The 17,674-nt window shown below is 42.1% G+C and overlaps 1 protein-coding gene across 5 annotated transcripts in view; it reads left to right on the top strand.

Moving 5' to 3' along the window:
- TTBK1 (tau tubulin kinase 1) overlaps positions 1–17,674 on the top strand; it is a 126,073-nt gene that overhangs the window by 82,844 nt on the left and 25,555 nt on the right. For all 5 annotated transcript variants that reach the window (XM_026846215.1, XM_026846217.1, XM_026846214.1 and 2 more), the window contains 4 exons: positions 2,334–2,488; positions 3,371–3,590; positions 7,866–8,041; positions 10,762–11,320. In XM_026846215.1, coding sequence (XP_026702016.1) covers positions 2,334–2,488; positions 3,371–3,590; positions 7,866–8,041; positions 10,762–11,320 — 1,110 coding nt within the window. The remainder of the gene's footprint in view (positions 1–2,333; positions 2,489–3,370; positions 3,591–7,865; positions 8,042–10,761; positions 11,321–17,674) is intronic.

Raw genomic sequence — 17,674 nt, 5'->3', positions numbered from 1 at the left:
CTACAGGGAATACAGTAGAGGTCTGTAAAATCCCGAATGGCCTGCAAAGTCAAATGCAAGAGTTACAGAAGTTATATCAGAAAGTAACAAAAGTTGTTTTAACTGCGTGGGTCCTTGATGGCATGAAAGAATGCTAAGAATAAGACAGCTGAACTTGTAATTTTAGCATGTGGTTTCTTACTCTGGACTGCTTCAGTATCAAAGCAGTGACAAAAGCAGTACCAATTTTTAAATGGCTTCAGAAGATACCAGTCCCTGACACTGACATGTACATCATAAAGAATCAGAAACTGTGATAAAGACTGGGATTAATGGACAGATGGGTGAGGATGATCTAATGAGCAGAAGTCAGTATGGCTTTTATTAAAGGCATCTGTCTACAAATGTATGGAGTTCTTGGAAAAAGTCTTTGAGGATGTGGGGATATTAATTTCTAAAAGGCATTTGACAGTAATCCCTGCCAAATTAACGGTCAGAAAGCAAATATAATCCTAAGAATATTTAGAGTAGTATTAGAGTGTAAACAGAAATTATCCTTATACTACCATGTAAATCTGTGCGAAGCATACTCTTAAATACTGTGTGTAGTTCCATTCCTGCATCTCAGTAAGGATATCTTGAAATCAGGGAAGTGTTGGGAACAGTAACAAGGAGGTTAGAGATAGTCTTTCTGTATCTGGAAGTGAATCTAATTAGACTAGTGCAGTACACTTTGAAAAAGAGGACTGACATGTACATGAGATCTTTAAAATCAAAGGTGGAATGGCAAGTATGATTGTTTTCTGTTGCCTCCGATATGAAAAGGAGGAACTGCCAAATGAAATTAACAGATGGCAGGTTTGAATGAGCAAAGAAGATAGTTCACATAATTGATGCATTCTTTGCCATAAAATAGGTGTAGTCCAAAAGATTATGTATTCAATAAGTCACTAGGAAAATTCATGAGAAAACACACATCTAAGGTTACTAAATACCAGAAATGCATTTACTAAAAGTAAGACTGTGACCCTTTAGTTACTCACATCAGTTCTGAGTAAGAAATTCCCTGCCAACAGCAGCAGCCCAACTCCTATTTCTATCAGTGGTGAAAGGGGCCATCATGACATGAGGCTAACAAGCAGAAACAGAATCTGTCACAACAGTAAAATCCTTTTCAAATCAGAGAAGCTGCTACTGCTGCCATGTCACAACCACTCTGTGGAGAGGAGTTCCTTGGTCTGACCAACAGTCCACTCTGAGAATTCCTTTAATCAAACATAATGCTATCACAGGACTGGAATACCTAATTCTAGTATTCTAGGTCACAAAAAGGAGGAAAAAGATGGCACAACTGAAAGCTGCAAATAGGCATTTTACTGAAGTTTGGAAGGTAGTAGGAAATGCCAGTGTTTCCTGGCCTTCTGATCATGCTCATAAACAGAACTGGAGTGTAAATGCAAACAAATAGTGGGGGTTTGTTCATGGTAATTTTTATTCATAACTTAGTGCTAATTCTATGCCATAAACCAAATGTATTTCTCACCATATTCTCTCTCTGTATAGACTTTAGACTGAATCCTCTCAGTTCTGCATTACTTAGCTAAATAATTTTATTAGAAATGCAGGACCTCACATACGGCTGTGTTGGCCTATAGCATCCAGTTTCCCTTTGACAGCAGAACATCAGATTCCCCTGGGTGACACACTGATGCATGAAGCACTGTTGCCGGTAGTTTCGTTCTCTCCTAAAGAATATCTGTTCTTATAAAGCAAGAAACATTAAGCCATGTCAGCATGAGCATTTGTATCTGCTATCTTACAAAGAAAATTGTATCATCCCTTTTACAGTTTTATTTTTTTCTGCAGCCAAATGTGGCAGGCCACATTGTGCATAGGGTTATCATAGGGCTCCTGACCAAGCTGTATTTGAGCCAGAGACTGCAACAAGTCTAAATCCTAGGACTGTGTTTTCCTGTTGTGTTTATGTCTTCTGACAGCCCATGAACTCTACATATTAAATGTACTATTCTGCATATATCTAATCTACAGGAAAGCTGGGCTAAAGTTAAAGCTTTAGAGTTAGACTAACAAGCCAACTGCATGATTTCATCAAATCAGGGTCAAAATTTTGCATGCACTTCTTTTGTAGATTTAAAGACATTTCCATTACCAAGCTAAAACCAGCTGAGAAACAACTGACTCAATTTTATTACATTTGCTTTCATTTCTTGGTACCTTTCATAGGCAAGATGGAGATTATAAGATGCACTTGGTCCTCATGCCCATACTTCAGATTTTTTCTGGGAGCCACCCTCAGCTACTTAACGTAAATTGTTTTTGTAAATTTTTTCCAGCTAATCATGTCCGTTTTCGAGAACAGCATGAAAGAAAGAGGCATCACTGAAAATGAAGCTTTTGACTGGGAGAAAACTGGTACAGATATCTTGTTGTCTACTAGCACCTCTACTCCACCACAGCAAAACACCAGGCAAACAGCAGCCATGTTTGGGTGAGTATTGCGGTTGCACCAGTCAGAGTACAGACATTCTCAATAACAAGCTCAGTAACAAGTTCATTTTTGAAAGATTTTAAGGCCACTATGATCCTGGGAAGTTGGAGCTGCATGCCAGCCACCACTTGATTTGACTTTATATATATATATATAACATATATCTAAGGTGGTGGAACCCAGTTTCAGACTCTTGCTGTCCTGAAAACACATTTTCTATAAGGGTTGGAGTCACATCAAGGGATGTCTGGGGACCTTTGGCCAGGATTGATAGAGCCCATATGCTTGTGTATTTTGCATATTACATGGCACATGGCTGGTGCTTCTGTGAGAGCCCCTACTATGCGGCCCTTGTGGCCTTCCTGTGGGGTGGGTTTCTGATTGGTAGTGAGCTGAACATAGAGTGCATGCACTGCTCACAACTTGAACACCACTTACAGGGTGTATTTTATGAGCTTGGTGCTCAGAGATGTAAATGAGTCCAAATGAAAGTTGGTAAGTTTGAGGAAGCTGACATTAAGGGGTAACAATTATCCTTAGTAATATTATTGAAGATAAAAGCTGTAAGATCTGTTAAGCCTCATTTCCTCATGCAATGAGAGGAAGTTTCTTCTAAGCTAAATATTGTGTAATGGACACAAACAACAGTTATCAAGGGTCCCAAGATGCTTTCACTGATCCGTCCCACTGTCTTTTTGACTGTATATTAGGCAGAATCCTGCTGTTCTGTTCCATGTTGTCATATCTGGCATAATGTTGAACTGCCTATTTTTTCAACAGGGTAGTACCCTAAAAACTGCTAAGGAATTTCTGTGGGCCAATGTGATACACCTCCTCCTTTAAGTACTAATAATTGTACCTTTCTTCTTGTCTCTTCCATAGAGTGGTTAATGTCACTCCGGTACCTGGGGACTTGCTTCGTGAGAACACTGAGGATGTCCTACAGGGCGAACATCTGAGTGATCAAGAGAATGCTCCTCCCATCCTGTCAGGCCGGCCAACGGAAGGTCTTGGTCAGACTCCAAACACCGCTTTCAATGAGGCTGAAGTTTGGGAAGAGACAGATGTGAATCGCAACAAACTCAGGATCAGCATCAGCAAAGTAAAGAACATTTATTTATCTCCTATGGCTGTTGGATTTAAGGCAATGGATTCATACTAGACTGCTAGAAGCTGCCTGTATCCACTGATGTAGCATCCTACATAGTGCAGCCCAAAAAGCACTGTGGAATTTCTCTGTGGAAATGGGAAATTACAAACAATTTTTTCACAGAGTAAAAGCCATTGGGGTTAATTTGGATCTTTATGTAAATTACATCTTAGGGGCTGATAACGCTAGAGTGAATATTTTGTACAATTTTTATATCATTATCTAGGATCTTGATACTTCAGGCAATGGGATTCTAGTCCTTTCACAGCTGATGCAATATCAGGAATGTCCCAGGTTTGGAAATTATAAACCAAAATTTTATTGTGTCCTGACCTCTTGGGTAAATAAATTTCATCAGAGATGTCCTCATAAGATGTATTTTTCTACATCATGAATCATCACTGATTTTTTTTCTTTTCTGATTTTTTAACTTTCTAAGCGTAGCAGAATCTATAAAGGGCAATGATGGTTTCACCCCTGTGAAGAGTAAGAGAAACTATCAAGATTCTCATATTTCTGAATTCCAAGATCGTATTAGACTTTTTGGCTTGCATAAAGTTTATACGTCATCTGGTTTTCCTCATAATCCCTAAGATGTTTCTTAGTACTTTCTTGTAAATGTAACCTAATTTATTGGAGGCATCCCCATTGAATGATGATTGCATAGTAAATGTTAGTCATGAGAATCTATCAGTTAGTTTATTTATTAGATCAACTTATATAAGTAAATCAGTATTTGTTGTGTTGATCTCAATTGTTATTTAAAAATTGGAATATCACATGGCATGACATCGGATACATACAGAATTTGTTAGCAGAGAAACCTTCATAAAACAGACTTAAAATACTATCGGGGCATATCAGATTCACTTCACAAACCTGCTTTTAATGGACATTTGTGGACTAGCATGTTAAATCTGCCAGTCTTCTGGGTCTGACCAGGATTCATTTCAGTCTCTACTGGCACAAAGTTATTCTTTTTTAGCCCGGTAGATATCTCTACTGTTCTTAGTCTTATTAGAAAACATTATTCATGGCCAAGAAATAATCTCATCTAACTTGCTTAAAATTCTCCAATGTAAATAATTTGGATCAACGTGTTATCTGTATGTAACGTGGCCAGCGGCATTCCCTAATACTGAGAATTATAAACCAAGTTAAAATCACTTCTTCATCTCTCACTGGTAAACTGTGTGTATTCACAGAAGTTCTCATCTGAAGGCACATGATATAGATTCAGATATGAAGTCATGGCTTTCAGTCTGCTGTATAAGCAATTAAGAAAAGTAGGTATTACAGAATCACAGAATCATCTAGGTTGGAAAAGACCTTGAAGATCCTCTAGTCCAACCATTAACTTAACACTGACAGTTCCCAACTCCACCAATATCCCTCAGCGCTATGTCGACCCGACTCTTAAATCCCTTCAGGTTTGGGGACTCCACTACCTCCCTGGGCAGCCCATTCCAACGTCCAACAACCCCTTCTGGAAAGAAATGCTCCCTAATATCTAGTTTAAACCTTCCCTGGAGCAATTTGAGGCCATTCCCTCTTGTCCTATCACTTGTTACTTGGTTAAAGAGGCTCATCCCCAGCTCCCTGCAGCCTCCTTTCAGGTAGCTGTAGAGGGCCATGAGGTCTCCCCTCAGCCTCCTCTTCTCCAGACTAAACCCCCCCAGTTCCCTCAGCCGCTCCCCGTACGACCTGTGCTCCAGACCCTGCACCAGCTTCATTGCCCTTCTCTGGACACGCTCGAGTCATTCAATGTCCTTTTTGTAGTGAGGGGCCCAAAACTGAACACAGGAATCGAGGTGCAGCCTCACCCGTGCCAAGCACAGGGGTGAGATCCCTTCCCTGTCCCTGATGGCCACGCTATTGCTGATGCATGCAAGAAAAGTCTGGTGGGGGGGACAGTTCTGTTTTCACAACACACAAAAAAGAGTATTACAGTAAAATCCTGGTAACTCTTACATGTTTTTCTGTTCGTTTGAACCACCAGGTGCCATGATACTCTTCAGCCAGACTGAGATGTGCACAAGGGAGTCCTAAATGTATTTTCTGCGTGCTAGTTGTACATCATGTCTTAAGTACCCAGCACTGTCATTCACATGCCCTGTCATAACAGCGGCTAGAGGCAGGAGAGGTTTCTACAAGATCCACAGCATGACCAGGTGACTCTCTTACCAAGGGATATGCTATTCCTTATCAGTTTACCAGTAAAGGAGCTTAAGGAGTTAGTCAGCGTGCCAGTGAGCACTTCAGTTCTGACAAGCTCTGTAGCTACGTAACAGTATGATATAGTGCCCACGGCACCATACTCTCCAAAGCTAAAGAAGTCTGTCCTTTCTGTGAGGGTTATCTTTAGTCTAACTCTTGCCTGCCCTTTCGCTCTGCTAGGCTTATTATCTTTAGTCTCTCTGAGAGAAAATCAGTTTTTATTTAAGTCACAGTCACCACACAGAAAAAAAGGAGGCTGCAGATTTGATATGTAAGGGCACAGCTTCACCTCTGCTTGTAATCTGAGGCATCCTGTGTATCTTTCAGAACCGCAAGGGCAGCTGGTGTCTAAAACACCCTTCTGCTATTCACAGCTTCATCATCCTTCATCGTCCAGTCTTATAGCACTAGAAGTAACTCTGGCTCTCCTTGTTTTGCTCTTTGTACTTAGGTGATGAGTAAATCTTGCCATGTTTTGTGTCCCCAGTACCTCTCTAAGGTTTTTTTGTTTCTCTGTTCACACAGAGAAACTGATCTCTGAAATATCTGATCTCTGTTCAGATCTTCTGTCCCACTTTTCCCATTTCTGTTCTAAGGACAGTTTCCTTGCTTACTGTCACTGACCTTTCTAAATCTTCCTTCTGGTTCTCCTTCCTCCACTGGATCAAAGTTCTCATTCTGTGTTTTTTCAGAAGCCTCTTCCTCCTCTCCCACACCCTCCCCTAATTCTCTGCTCTTGGATTTTACCAAGTTGCCTGTCACCCTACAGTTACATCAGCACTTTGCTCCTTTTACAAACACATTTGACCTTCCTTTGTCACTAACCTTCTCCTGGCCTGAATGGATTACAGATTAAATCATTGTAATCTATTCTGCTTTTCCTGTAATGCTTGAAAGTTCTCCTCCACTCTCCCTAGCTGCAAAGGCTCCTTAGTTATGCATTCCAAAGCCAGCCTGGATGGTTTAGATCTGCTAATTTACAGACACTGGCTGACTTGCCATATATACTGTATGTACATGCACAAAGGCAACTGTCTTGATCAGCAGCATTTTACTAAAAAGCCTGCTTACATTCAGCGCCTCTAGCGTTAACAGAGGACAAGTGAATATAGGGCACGCTGTAGAGAAGGGTAAACACTCTCCATACTAGGAACCTGCACTGGCATCTCAATGCACATCCCACACAATGCACATCCCTACACACAGCTGATGTTGCATGGCTGGCAGCACAACAGGGTTGAATGCAAATTCTAGACTGCTTTTGTAGCCCTTGGACCATTCTGCCTCTATGCTTTTGCCTAAGCAGGTCATCTCTTCTAAGGGGAAACAGCATAGTTGCTCCTTTGTCTGCTGCTAAATTTAAAAAAAAATCAAATTCACTAAGGCCATATGAAAACAGAAAATATGTACTGGTAGAGTATGAACACTCAATGCTCAAAAGTGTCCATGAGCATGTTCAGTTCCCTGCGTAACCTTGGGTCTGTGGAAAGCTCTTACAGATGTGGTTGAGTATATGTCCTGGAGGACTTTGTTTAGAGGACCAAGATTTAAAAGCCAAAAAACCTCAAACCACCCTGGGAATTAGGAGATGGCTTAGTCATATCATCAGAAGTAAAAGTATGTACATTGCAGTATAATGCATGAATCCTGCATAGATGAATATTGACAAACAAGGGCTCTTAGACATATTGGATAAGCAATTAGGATTTGTGTATGCCGTAGGTTAGCCCATGATAATTCCTGTGGATCAACTATTCAGGGTAATTGCAATGCAAAGACCACCTTGTAAACATTTTAAAATAGTTGAATTCATTTAAAATCCATACCTTGTTTTAATACTAGATAATTGTCAGAGCATACAGTCCCTTGCATTCCTTCAAACATGGCTTACGTAGACTGTGAAAATGCAGCTCAAAGTGTATCCCTGAAGAAATCACAGAGCAACAGTGAAGGATGGGAACTCAATGTCTTTGGTCAGATTTTGAGGTTCTTTGTCTTTACCCCCTACAGACTCAGTGCATGGTGGAAGAGGAGCAGAGAAATGGTGTCTGCCCCAGTTCTCCTGTCCGAGTGCCTCCGGAGTCCCCTACTGCACAAGTGCGCTCCCTAAGATACCGCCGTATGAACAGCCCAGAGTCAGAACGCCTCTCCACTGCTGATGGCAAAGCAGATCTACATGAAAGAAGGTTTGCTCACCCTCTGTAGTGTCCTACTGCTTTTAGCGGTGACTTAAGGATTGACTGTTGAGACCAACCTAACCATTAGGCACTGGAAGTTCATTATTGGGTGGAGGAGTTCATGGGCTTTATGATCTTTCTGATGAGACACTCCTGTCTGTTAATAAGGAGAGTTATTGGAAGTGATTCTCATCCTGTTCCTGGATGGGAAGAACTCCACAGATGGAAGGAAGGACTTTTGTCAGAAGGAAGGCAAAGCATCAAATCAGAGATAATGTAAACAGTCACAAAGCTTTTGGCTGGCCTGAGGTGGAAGGGAAGAATGGATCTTGTTAGGATACATACAGGGATGCATGTATTCTGAGGGCTAGCCGGCAGATCCCAATCTGGTGGGTTTCATTATTTCATTATTTTTCATTAATAGTAATAATAATTTTTCAGCATATGGCATTGCACTTGTTTGCATGTGAAAAGTACACATTACATCCTGATTTTGAGGGCAACAGGAATACCTTCTCTCAGATCCAGAGGAAAGAAATAAACAAAAAAACAAGAATAATAAAAATAATGGAAAGAAGTTTTCTTAAATATTGTATGCTAGAGAACACATGTGTTGCAAGACATCAGTCCTTACTGCTGGTAACCCCCTTCACATCCTTTGTTACTCTGTCTTCCCATTGAAAGTCAGGGCACAGACTGTGGTTGAAGTATGTGCTGGTGAAACGACCCCCTTAAAAAAGGAAGGGGAGAGACAGGCCTTCTTCTCAGAGAAAATCTGATAGTCTTCAGCCAAGAGGAACAGTCACAAGGAGACAGTAGCTGGAAATGAAGGAGGATCAAAAAGAATTTGAGAGATGATGAGCCCCTTGCACTACCCCCAGTTTGCTAGGTACTGATTCATTCTGGGTGGCTGGGGGAAGCTGTAATGCTTCCCTGTAATTCAAGAAAGACTGTTTGTGTTGCTATTAATAATTTAGGGTTTGGATAACAGATCTTGTGTCTTACTACCTCTTCTTTTTCTTGCTCAGAAGAAAGGTTCTTTAAAATAGGAAGGGAAAAAAGCCATTTATAAGAGTCAGCAACACTCATCCTGTATATTCACAGAATGCTTTTAACTCCTTCCTTTATTTCTCCGACTCTTCCTTGTCCACTCAGCATCATGCTATCTTAATATATTAAAAATGTGTATTATACAAAATGCATCCCTTTCTCCTGTCTTCCTCCCTCAGCTCCTGATTTTAAAATCAAGATCTTTTTTCATCTTCCAAGTAGCCTGCACCAAGTATGGTGCAAATACAATCCCACTCTGCCACACAGTCTTCTCTTTACTCTGTTTTTGTCTTTTCACAACACAGACCTGACTCCCAGGACTGGAAAATTCTTCTGACTTTCTGGAGTAAATTCTTCCACTCCAGGAGTCTCTTCTCTGCTGGAGAATGGATGAAGACATTGGCTAAATCTAGAATGTCTTTTATTTTTTTAGCAACAGCTTTTTATAAAATCCAGTTCTTCTTCACACACATAGGCCATTTTTCATCTTAGTTTGCATACTTAGTGTTCCGTATTCACACTGATATATTTTTACGACTAGCAATTACAGCCTTGCTTCTTTCAGGTCCATTAGATGGCTTTTGCTAAGATCTTTGGTTTTGCTCACAATTTTCTCTTCATCAGTCTTTGGTTCACCTCCTCTGATTCCCCTTTCTTCAACAGAAATTTTTCAGTTTTGCTTATAATTCTTTCTGTCTCAGCTCTGGCTTTCCACTGTGTTAAGAGACCCAGTTTTGCTTAGTAACATTTGGTCACTTCTTTGTTTGCCCTCATGCTTTCTCACATTCAGAAGGCTTTTCCCAGAAGAGTCTGCAAGGCTCCTGTATGGTCCTTGTTGAAATCCTTTTGTAAAACACTGCAGCTGTGTCTTTTTCTGGGCAGCAAACACTTTGGTGTTGTGTAGCAGGCTGCCAGCCTCTGTGATAGACAAGAAGTAAAGCAAGCAACAGGAGCAGGCCAAATGGCAAGCATGGTTCATAACACTGTGGAGCAGAAAGGCAGAAATGGTACTGGCTTTTCCAGCTGAGATGTTGGCAGGACCAGTGGGGCACAGAGAGCTTCCAGGGCCTCTTTGAAAGATGTTTCTGGATAGCTGCAGAAGCTGCTGCTATTTAGATTGTGAGCCACTGAACATTACACTACCTTCGTAAAAGGATACTTCCCGTATTTTCTTCCTGTTCCTCCAAAGTATTTTGGGGTCATCTATGCCCAGTGGGATCAAAGATTCTTGCTGTCTTCGAAGAACTCATGTGGCCACCTTAGAGGTCTCATTACCACCATAGAGATAGCACAGTGCAGCTGAAGAGGTTATAGAAACAAAGCAGAGACACTGTTAAGTCAGACAGTAGATTTAGGGGTGGTTCGGGGTGGGTTTTTTTTCACAAACCAATAGAGTTTACTAAAGGGGAAAGAGTATATTGGCAGTGTTGGGGAAAACTGGTTATCATCATGTCATCTTACAAGGAAGAGAGATGCTGAATTGTCTGTCATACTGAAGGGGGAACATATTTATGCCATTGCAGGTTCTAAAGAAATATTTTTGCTTAAGCTTATCTTTCTGAAGCATATCAAGAAATGAGTGAGAAGGACTATACAGGTTTTCTTTCTCTCAACTTTTATGATCCTATCTTTAACCACAAACCTGATGTATTTTTAATAGCTTCGTGTTCTGTCTTTAGATCTCGAATGGATTTACCTGGCTCTCCATCACGGCTTGTGTGCTCCTCCCAGCCAGCCCAGATGCTGTCCATTGATACTGGCCAGGCTGACCGGCAGGCAAGTGGTAGGATGGATGTGTCTGCATCGGTGGAACATGAAGCCCTCAGCAATGCTTTCCGCTCAGTGCCACTTGCAGAGGAGGAGGACTTTGATAGCAAGGAGTGGGTTATCATTGATAAGGAGACAGAGCTGAAGGACTTTCACCCAGGCGCTGAGCCAAGCACCTCTGGAACCACAGATGAGGAGCCTGAGGAACTAAGACCTATTGAAGAGGGTGAGGAGAGAAGGCGCTTGGGTGCAGATGCTGCGGTCAGGCCAAAGATGCATGATGGGCGAAGTCGGGGTATGCAGCCTGTGACTGAGGAGGACAGTTCCCACAGACATGAAGGACCTTCTCAAACAGTATCTGACAGTAAACATGAACAGCAGACAGGAAGTCTAGCCCACTCCCCCCTACATTCAGCACCAGCTATCCGACAAAGGAGACGAGAATCTGAACCTACTGGTCCTCAGAGACAGGTAAGATCTCTGGGTCTGTATCTTGTTGTCTAGCATAGCATCATCTTAGGAAACCTCAGCTGTGCTGGAGAAGTCTGTGTTTCCAAGCACAGATGCTCTTGTGAAACTCTTTCTGACAGTGCTTGTAAATAAATGTGAACACCTTAGAAGTGCTCCCTATAGCTAGTAAAGTTGTCCCCTATTAAGGACACACTGTTATCAAGATCTTTCAGCTGTTTTGGCACAGAGACAAGAGGAGAGCACAGTTGTGGTCGTGGGTATCTTTAATCAGTTCTCTTATTGCTCTCCCATGGTGTTGTTAGTAATGGCTTAGTTGTATGGAGGTGTCAGTAGCAAATCTCCTCCACATATTTTCTCAGCAGCAACAGCAGTGTATGGCAAGAGAATGCCCTCTAATGTAATCACACATCAGCACTGGGCAGGCCTGTAACAATGCAAATCATAAAAGAACTCCCTGAAATTAAACTTTCTCCTAAATACCCCAAAAAAACCTCAGGGTAAACAACACACACATCCTGTCAACCTTACTTCAGTGACTGGCATTGTTGTTACCAGTTATTTACTCACAGAAAAGTTCTTTAGCTACCATGTTTTTTCCAGATAGTTGTAAATGGCTTTTTTCTTTCAGTTTTACTTTTTTCTGTGGTCCTCTGAAGATATAAAGAAGTTTGGTTTTTAGTGGGAGGTGATTTATTAGATCACCTGGCAAAACATGATATACTGCTAGGCTCAGAATTCCTCTGTCATATCTAATCTTCATTTCTCAGACATTCAGAAGAAGACTGTCCCAGAGCGTTCACTGTAAGCGACAATAAAATTATTCTCCTGAGGGCTTTTTGTATTTGTATGTTAATGAAGATTTCTCATGCACATGGGATCCATAAGTGCAGCAAAGAGCAGTCGAGTCTTGGGTCATGCACACAGTGATACCCTCCTAAGGCAGGCATTCATGCAGCCCGCTTGTTCCCCTCTGGAAGATGGTAACTCCACCTCCCATTCCCTCTTGAGTTTTTTTCTATAAGGGAGTGTTCAATGGACTGGAGCATGTTAAAAGAACATCTTTCCATTCAGGCCTTGCCCGGATTGTTCTCTTCTCTGGATACTGGACAGTACAAGAAAAAAAGAACTGTTAGTTTTGGCAGCAAAACATGAATGATGATACAAGAAACTATATTAGAAAACCTAAACCAAATCTGTGCCCACCAGGCAAGGAGTTCCTTGCTAAGGTGTATGAGGCTAACACATTTACAGGAAAGATAGGAATACTGACAGTGGACACTAGTGGGGCTGTCCTGCTGAGCATGGAATAGTAGCAGTACATGCTTCTCATGGAAATTGCAGTGGAAGTTGCAAGATTTCTAGGTGGAGGTGTTTGCTGTATAAAGCCAATATGTTGAATGCCCCAGATACCTAGAGACTGTATAGGCAAGATTGGCAGAGTTGAAAGGATCTGTGTGTGAATTAGTTGTATTAGGCTGTTAGTGCAAGATGTACAAGGTCTGCAAGATGTGATGATATATGGCAAGAGCCATCTGGAAAGAACCAGCTGTAAGAACCAACAGGGACACTTCACTGACAGATTTAGCATAGGTAAAGGCGGCTAGAGGTGTCTTCTTGGCCATAGCACATAATACTGCTGTGTGAAGTGACTGGGGGAGTTGAGTATGATGCAGGCAAAGGCTGCTCATCGCTGCATAGTGATACTTAAAAAGCAGGCAAAAAAAGGAAATCAATGGGATTGTGGGTGGTCACTGCTAATATATTAGACAGACTTGGTTCTCCAGCAGGCTGTGCATTTTTTTTGCTCCAGTGTTCTGAAATACCCTCTAGTTAATCCTGGGCCTAGCTTTGTACGTAGATACCAACACTGGACTTCTTTGGCTGGCCAGGATTTAATTGTGCTTCCTTTGATGTCTGGATCCTTTAGTTGCCTCTATATACACAGCTTTGCAGTGACATTCATAGTTTTCCATTTGCTGGCACAAAAACGTCTGCTAACTCTCAAAGGAAAAGTTACTTTGTGCCTAAAGGAAAGCAGAAAACTGTTCTCCTTAGGTACAGCAGAGACAGAGGGACAGTTGGTTGGGACACTAATAAGAAGTTGACCAAGGACTTAACTAATGAAAATACTGAAGGCCTCACTAGCAGTGACAGATGTTTCTTGTAGCTCAGGCTTGGGCTTCCTCTGGGCTTGATTGAAACTGTGATTAGATTTTGTGTGTGTGTGAGTAAATCTTCCTTATCTTTGAATATAAACTGGACCTTTAAGATAGGTAAAAGTGAATGCAGAACTGGCATGATAGGTCATAGGCCTTGTTGTATCGATTTGGGGCCTCATTCTGGTCTCCCAAAAACTGGTGATCATCCATTGGTGTCAGTAGAGCATTAACTGAAAGTAAATGGGTAATCCCTGCTCTGATGTTTTCTTCTGTTCCTCCATTCTTTGGCTCCAATATATAAGCCATTACTTGTTACTGGCAAAAAGACTGTAACCTCTAGATTATGACAGAATCACAGCATGGTAGAGGTCGGAAGGGACCTCTAGAGATCATCTAGCCCCAACCCCTGCTCCAGGATGGATCAACTAGAGCAGGTTGCTCAGGATGGTGTCTAATCAGAATATCCCTGAGCATGAAGACTCCACAACCTCTTATGGGCAACCTGTTCCAGTGTTTAACCACCCTTATGGTAAAAAAAAATTGTTAATTTAAAATGGGATTTCCTGTATTTCAGTTTCTGCCCATTTCTTCTTGTCCTTTCACTGGGCACCACTGAGTCTGGATCCATCTTCTTTTTCCCATCACGTATTTATAAATGTTGCTAAGAACCCCGTGAGCCTTCTCTTATCCAGACTAAACAGTCCCAGCTCTGTCAGCCTTTCCTAAAATGAGAGATTCTTCAGTCCCTTCATCATCTTTGTGACTCTTCACTGGACTATCTCCAGTATGTCCATGTCTCTGTTGTACTGGGCAGCCCAGAACTGGAACATGGCACTCCAGGTGTAGCCTCACCAGTGGTGAGTAGAGGGGAAGGACTACCTCCCTCAACCTGCTGGCAACACTCCTCCTAATGCAGCCCAGGATGCTGCTGGCCCTTTTTACCACAAAGGCACCTTGCTGGCTTCTGTTCACCTGATGAACACCAGAACCTCCAGGTCTCTGTCAGACTGCTTTCCAGATGCTTGGCCCTCAGCATGTACTGTTCCTGCCCAGGTGCAGAACTTTGCACTTCCCTTTTGAACTTCATGAAATTCCTTTTTTGTCCATTTCACCAGCCTATCCAGGCACCTCTGAATATCAGCACAACCCTTTGGTGTGTCAGCTACTCGCCCCAGTTTTGTATCATCTGTGAACCTGCTGAGGGCATACTCTGTCCCATCATCCAGGTCATTAAGGAAGTTATTAAACAGTAGTGGCCTCAGTATTACACCACTGGTGACTGTCCTCCAGTTGGACTTTGTTTCCCTAAGCACAATGCTTTGAGCCCAGTTTTCAGTCCAACTCACTGTCTACTTATCTAGCCTATATTTCATCATTTTGTCTATGAGGATGTTATGGGAGACAGTGTCAAAAACCTTACTAAAGTCAAGATAAACAACCTCCCACCCCGTCATCACAGAAAGCTATCAGGTACATCAGGTTTTATTTTCCCTTCCTATATCCATGCTGACTGCTCTCCTTCATAGGTTTGGAAATGGCTTCCGGAAGGATTTTCTCCATGCCCTTTCCAGGCTTACCAGCCTGTAGTTCCCCAAGTTATCCCCATTTAGAGCTCAGATGTTTGTTCAAATGTATGAATCTGTTAGAAGAAAGATACCATAGTGCAAGTGTGAGGGATGGTGGTGTCCTCGTGAAACTGTGTGGGTGTAAGAAGGAGCACACTATGAGCAGATGCTGCTGTGGGGAAAGTCAAGTAAAGAGGAGGCTCTGAATAGCCTGGGGGAATTTCTGACCCAAATATTCTCACATATTAGATATCTCCCAGTTTCAGCTGACAAGAAGACAGCTGCAGTGCAGCAGAGACCTCATGTGAAGCTGTGGTATAGAGGGAAAAGAGGTCTGTCATGAAACTATGTCCTTTTCAAGCCCTTCTGTCTGTACACCACTCAGTGCAGCACTGAGCACCCAGCAAGCCGTTTTAACAGAGCTCTTAGGGTTTACTTTAATGTATGTATTTCAGGAATATACTAATAAATCTCTGATTATTTTTATGCACTAATGTGCAGATAAAGCTATTAAAATGAGTGGGGAAAAGAAAGATTAAATCTTCATTTTTGTTTACATATTAATCCTGACATAGGATTGCTGTTACTGTTGGAAATCATTTATATCCACCCCTAGCAATATAATTTAAAAACCTGTCAAGTTCTTAAATGTGCTGAGTAAATTCACTGACACTTGACAGAGATGGCAATTTACTGCTGCCTTCTGCATTGGAAAGAAATACAAATGTTCATACATTTGTATGAGTTTTACCAATTACTTCTGACTGTAAGTCTGTGATCATAGGTATTTCCTGACTCTGAATCTCCCTCGTTGTTAGTGCAATTGTCATTGTACAAAATTTTTTGAGACTTGCCTGCCTAAAACATGCCTGTCCAAATGATATTGCATTTAAAAAACACAAGAAAATTGAAGCAATATTGGGAGATCATATTACCTCATCCTTACCCACTCTTGGATATATTCTGCAAAGTTCAGAGAGCATTTTGCTTACACTGTGTCTTACAGTCCCATCTCCCAGAGCCAAGGGTTCATCTTTTAGAAAAGGTCCCAATGTGAAGAGGCGCTGGTGTGTTTCCTCACCAATTTAACTCTGTAGTTAGAATCACTCTTTAAAAAATCTCCCTTAGTGCTATATTAGGCCTCTTTTCTCCCACAGACAGGAGAATACCAGAAATGGACTTATTTAAACTTGCCCATGTCTTGACCCTGAGAGGATTGCAGTGGTGGAGCTTATGAACCCTTCCTAGCCATACCCCACCACTGGTGTCTTTGCTGAGAGATCATGCAAGGATGCTAAACGTGAAGATCTGTGCTGGTAATACTGTGGGTAAGACAGGAGGCAGTCAGAAGCACATTGCATAGCCTGCCTGGGCCAGTTTCACCTGGGACTCCAACTTTACCTATAGTCACTGGATTTCTTCTGTAAAAAAAATGTGCTGAGACCCTCGCTGAGCCAAGAAAATATTCTCTGTTCTAGTGCTGAGCCCACAGGTGGCTACATGCTCCTGAATTTCATCATTGCCTCGTCTGAGGGATGCTGTAGTTATGACATTGCCTGATACCCTTGGGAGCAGCACAGCTGGTCAGGGGACAACCACTTCAGTGACCCCAGTAAGCTGTTCTTCAATTGATTTGAGTGGGTGATGATTATTCCTCAGAAAGGAGACACAGAAGAGGGCTGCCTCACAGCAAGGACAGGGCTCTAGCATTTTGGGTGATCTGTACTCTGATTCATGTGGTACAGAACCCTGGCTTGCCCCAGGTCTATTACCTGGAGGAACTCTGATTTGCACTGAGGACTGAAAGCTGAGCAGGGATTTCTCTGGGTTATATTTTGGGCCTGGTAGCCTCTGTGGCCCCAAACCCTGGAGAAGTGATGAGGGAAATCCTTGTCATTCCCAGAGTGGTTATAGACAGCACAAGGAGAGGGCAAAAACTACAAGTTCAGCGAGTCTGAGGCAGAAAGAAGAAAAGCTGGGCTGAAATAATCAGGCAACAGGTGGAAGCAAAACACAGCAGGCTCTCGGGTTTATAACCCTGGACTGAAGAGGTAGGCTGGGGGAAGAAGGCAGCAGATAAAATGAGATATGGAAAGGTTCTCTGTGTCTTGGTTTTGTTTCCCATCTACAGCAGCATCTGTGGGCTGCTCTGAGGGCATCTCAGTGGTGAGAAATGGGCATTTGCAGAAGAGGGCAGACTGTCATTGCCCCTCATGCCGTGTAATTCCCGTTGAGCTGTGCTTGGTGTCTGTTGTAGATAGATGATGTGATTCTCTGACATTCAGCTCCTCTGTCTTTCCTCCACATGAGAAAAGCTTGCCAGCTGGTGGAGAAGGATGTATGTAGAGTTGGCCTCTGTCCCTTATGCTCTTTAGATTCAGGGTCCCTGTCCACCCATGTGTTAGGAGTAAAGGGATCAGCAGAAGGGCCATAGTATAGGAGAAGTAGTGCTCATGTATGCTCCTTATATATATACATAACAATCATAACAATCAAGACCTTAAGCTCAGTATAAATTCCTAATTACATTTCTTTAAAATATATTGATCTCTATCATCATCACCACATTTTTCTGGGACTTCAGATGAGAGGTGTCGTAGTGCTCTTGTTCAAACACAGCAGAATAGGCC

This window comes from Athene cunicularia (genome assembly GCF_003259725.1).
Source record: "Athene cunicularia isolate RWA chromosome 3 unlocalized genomic scaffold, athCun1 chr3_part1, whole genome shotgun sequence".
Lineage (NCBI taxonomy): Eukaryota > Metazoa > Chordata > Aves > Strigiformes > Strigidae > Athene > Athene cunicularia.
This window is presented reverse-complemented; position numbering and strand designations above follow the sequence as displayed.